Source organism: Musca autumnalis, unplaced genomic scaffold (genome assembly GCF_047663935.1).
Source record: "Musca autumnalis isolate F117 unplaced genomic scaffold, ASM4766393v1 scaffold_3, whole genome shotgun sequence".
NCBI lineage: Eukaryota > Metazoa > Arthropoda > Insecta > Diptera > Muscidae > Musca > Musca autumnalis.
In genome coordinates, this window is record NW_027411866.1 from 141031121 (window position 1) to 141034830 (window position 3710).

Sequence of the window (3710 nt, forward strand, 5' to 3'; positions counted from 1 at the left end):
TGCAACATGGTGACTTCTTATATCTTCAGTGGTACATCTACATGAGGAGACAAAGATTATTCCAGTACAGCAACACAATGGCATGCTTACGTCGCAGTACTTCCTCCAATGTTGCCGTGAGAGCCATCCTAATCACCATATAGAGGTGACCCTGGTATGTCAGGAGGGATCTTCATGATCTAGAAAGAGAGGTCTAACGTTACAAGAGAGAACCCCTAGATCAACAAGCTTATGATGCAGGTTTAAATAGCATACAGATGTTCGCAGATGACATAAATAACTATAGGGAGAACATCCGCAATCTATAGAAGCTTAGAAGATTCATATGCCAAGACAGAGTAGTTTTGGTTCAACTACGCTCGGAATGGTGTATCCGCCTAAATTCCTGTAGGCAAGGATCGATGCAAAACATTTGTCCAGGCCCGCACGGTTCACTGCATCTTTACAACCTATAATGTACAACAACAACCACGTGGTATTGTAGTATTCCAGTAAGCTACTACCAATAAATACTCACTTCAGTTCCTTATGCGTTTAACCCAATTCCCTCTATTTGTACCAGAAGATTTCCCACTTAAGTTTGTTTCGGACCTGTTTTCAAATGGGATTTCTTTCATTTATTCTTGCCCTTCTTCGGTATTTTTTGTATAAAATTTCTTGATGAATAAAAATGAATTAAATACTGGCGCCATAAAATGACTGTTTGTGACATTTTAATAAGAAGAGGTCGTTTTTACACAACTGTTTTTAATTTCTTATAGCTATGTTGCATATGTTAAGGCGTATAGGTCCAGTTAATTTTGCGATGCCATGAAGAGAAGCAGACACGCGATGCCAACCATGTCAAAGGCAACTTCATTCATTTGGTCTGTTCCTTTACTTTTGAAAATGGTAAAACTGGCAAAAGTAGCAAAAGTTGTAATCTACTTCCATATGAATTGTATGGTGTCTGAAGTAAAGGAACGCTTTTCGAGTAAAAAGTTGTAAAACTTGAAGATTCTTGCACGTAAAGGAACAGGGCTATTGATGCATCAATTCGGACAGAACTGTAGTTGGCGTTCATTTGTTGTTTTTACTTTTGGTTACCAACACGTTTTAATAATGGGGTATACACGATCAGTTTTGACAGTCAGTTTTGCCGTTCACTTTTGTCAGTCATCATGCAACCACAAAATATTTTGACTGACATAAATGAACGGCCACACTCACAAGCAACCGATTATTTGAGCAAAACTGACAGTCAAAACTGATCGTGTGTACCCCACTTTAGAGGCAGGTCAGAAAGATATCATAAAGGAAAGCAATTTTAAAAATTTGTAGATTCTTGAGATTCTGAAGCAGACACAAGATCTATTTAACAGGTCACGTAAGTAGCACAACAACAACTCTATTTTGGCCGAAAATTCTTCAATATGTCAAAATTTTTGTTTACGTTTTTATACAATTTATTCACAATAACAAAATATTTGACAGATTGAAACCAATCAGCTGGCCGTTTTACGCCACCTTATAATTTCATTCACAAAATAGCGGGGTACACACGATCAGTTTTGACTGTCGATTTTTCTGAAATATCGATAAATGTCAAACTATCCGGCAACCACAAAATATTTTGTGGATGCCTGATGACTGACAAAAATGAATGGCCACACTGGCAAGCAACCAATTTTTTGAGCAAATCTGACAGACAAAACTGATCGTGTGTACTCCACTTAAAAATTACTTGCAACTACCTCTCATTTCTCTTTTATTGAACAAGTTTGTTATCGAACAGCATTTTGTAAAAGTTTGTACAAACTTTTGGGTTATCGAACAGACCTGTTATGTACGTTTAACGGATATTCATCCGCCAATGAAATATTAGACTTTGTTCGCAAATTTTGGCGTTTGCTCTGGTAAATGGTCCGATTATTGTTATCGATGCAATTCGATTATTCCACCATGTTCGCAAACAAATTATAAAAAAAACGATTAATCGAAATTCGACTTACCTATCCCTATTCCGAATTACAAAACTCTATTGTTTTTATTTTGTTTAAGCAACACGTTTTTAGAAGGCAGTCGGAGAAAAATTAATATTTTATAAATATTATCAATATTATCACTTAAATTTAAAACTTTACTCAAAGATGAGTACCCAACGTGGCAATGCATCACGTACCCGTGCCCAGAAGCACAAAAATCGTACTGTTTTCAAAAATGATTTACACGATAAAACTCCGCTGCAGAAACGGCTGAATTCCTTGCACATCTCCGAAGTTTGCCAGCATTGCAAAGGTGTCATCGAGTGGAAAATCAAATATAAAAAATATAAGCCATTAACTCAACCCAAGACCTGTACAAAATGTCAACAAAAGAAAATCCGTAAGGCTTATCATGTTCTGTGTCGAGATTGTGCTTTGGATGCTAGGGTGTGTGCCAAATGTTTGAAGAGCGCCGAGGAAGTTGAAATAGAACCACCACAACCAACTCCGGAGGAAGAACTTAAATTGAAAGTGGAAATGGAACGTTTGATAAAATCATTTCCTGAGAGAAAGCGTCGAGCCTTCCTGCGTTACATGGAAAAGGGTAAAAAAGAACAAGTTGAGGAGGGTGCCGAAGAAGATGGAAAACAGGAGGAGGTGGAAGAATCCACAGAAAAGAATGGTCAAGAAGAAAATGCCGATGAAGAAACCAGGCCTAAAACTAAATCTAGAATACCTCATACCAGAGATGAACTGCTACAGAAAATCGAACAACTTAAACTAAAAGATAATGATGATCATGAATTTGATTTCGATTCAGACGAAGAAGATTATACTAGTGATGAAGATGATGATGACGGCGAGGATTATTCCAGTGATGAGAAATAATAGTTTAAAAATGTTTTTATACCTACTAGGTTAAAGCCTATAGAGTCATCGTTAGTTAATAAATACAAATGCATTGTAAATAATACAAAAATTTGTCCTAATAAATATAAGGGAAACTCAAATACACCATACCATACATGATCAATCACTGGGGCTTGCATTAACCAGCAAGTAAAATTCTAATATCCAAACATATGAAGGAATAGTGAACATGATCAAAATCTATCTGTAGACGACTCAATGGAGATTCCCTATCAAGATAGATGTACCGTATTTATAAAAGACCTGTTACTTTGTAGAAGTTTCATACATATTTATAAAACACCGGCTTTAGTTCTATTTATAACATATTTTGGAGTTGTTCTACGTTTGTATATCTCTTTTATGGGTTTTTATAGGAACAGTGCCTCGAGGGTTAGCTTTTTTAGCTTGTTCTTCTTTCTGCATCAGATTTTATATTTCTGTGACACTGATAAAGTTCTTTTTACTACTTTATTTAATTTAATATATATCCGTTATACATACCTCCTTATAGCTCGGTTACACTAGAGTTTTTTGCCGGGTTAATCACTTCGAGAGGATTTATTTGACGTTTTCGCTATGGAATTGACATTTGAAATCCAAACCCACTGGGTTAATCCGGTTAAGTGTAATCGGGGTATTACGTATGATCTCATATGAAACTTTTACATAGTTTATAGGTCCAACAATTTTAACATTAAACATAATCGACGTCATTATTCTTAGCTCCAATAGTTTCTTACTATCCCTAATTTGTCATTTTTGGGTAAGAAATTCGATCTATAGAAAAATAATACAAGTCCTGCTAAAATTCTTCTCTCCACACACGTCCTATTA

At 35.8% G+C, this 3710-nt stretch overlaps 1 protein-coding gene across 1 annotated transcript; it reads left to right on the forward strand.

The window, feature by feature from the left end:
- The first annotated feature begins 2034 nt into the window (after positions 1-2034).
- Positions 2035-2974, forward strand: LOC141400161 (uncharacterized). The gene has a single exon (XM_073979611.1). It carries the CDS (start codon positions 2130-2132, stop codon positions 2850-2852), a length of 723 nt encoding a protein of 240 aa, XP_073835712.1. The 5' UTR covers positions 2035-2129; the 3' UTR covers positions 2853-2974.
- The last annotated feature ends 736 nt before the right edge of the window (positions 2975-3710 follow it).

Excerpts from the sequence above, each read along its gene's own strand:
- LOC141400161 (XM_073979611.1), top strand. The coding sequence starts at position 2,130 with ATGAGTACCCAACGTGGCAATGCATCACGTACCCGTGCCCAGAAGCAC.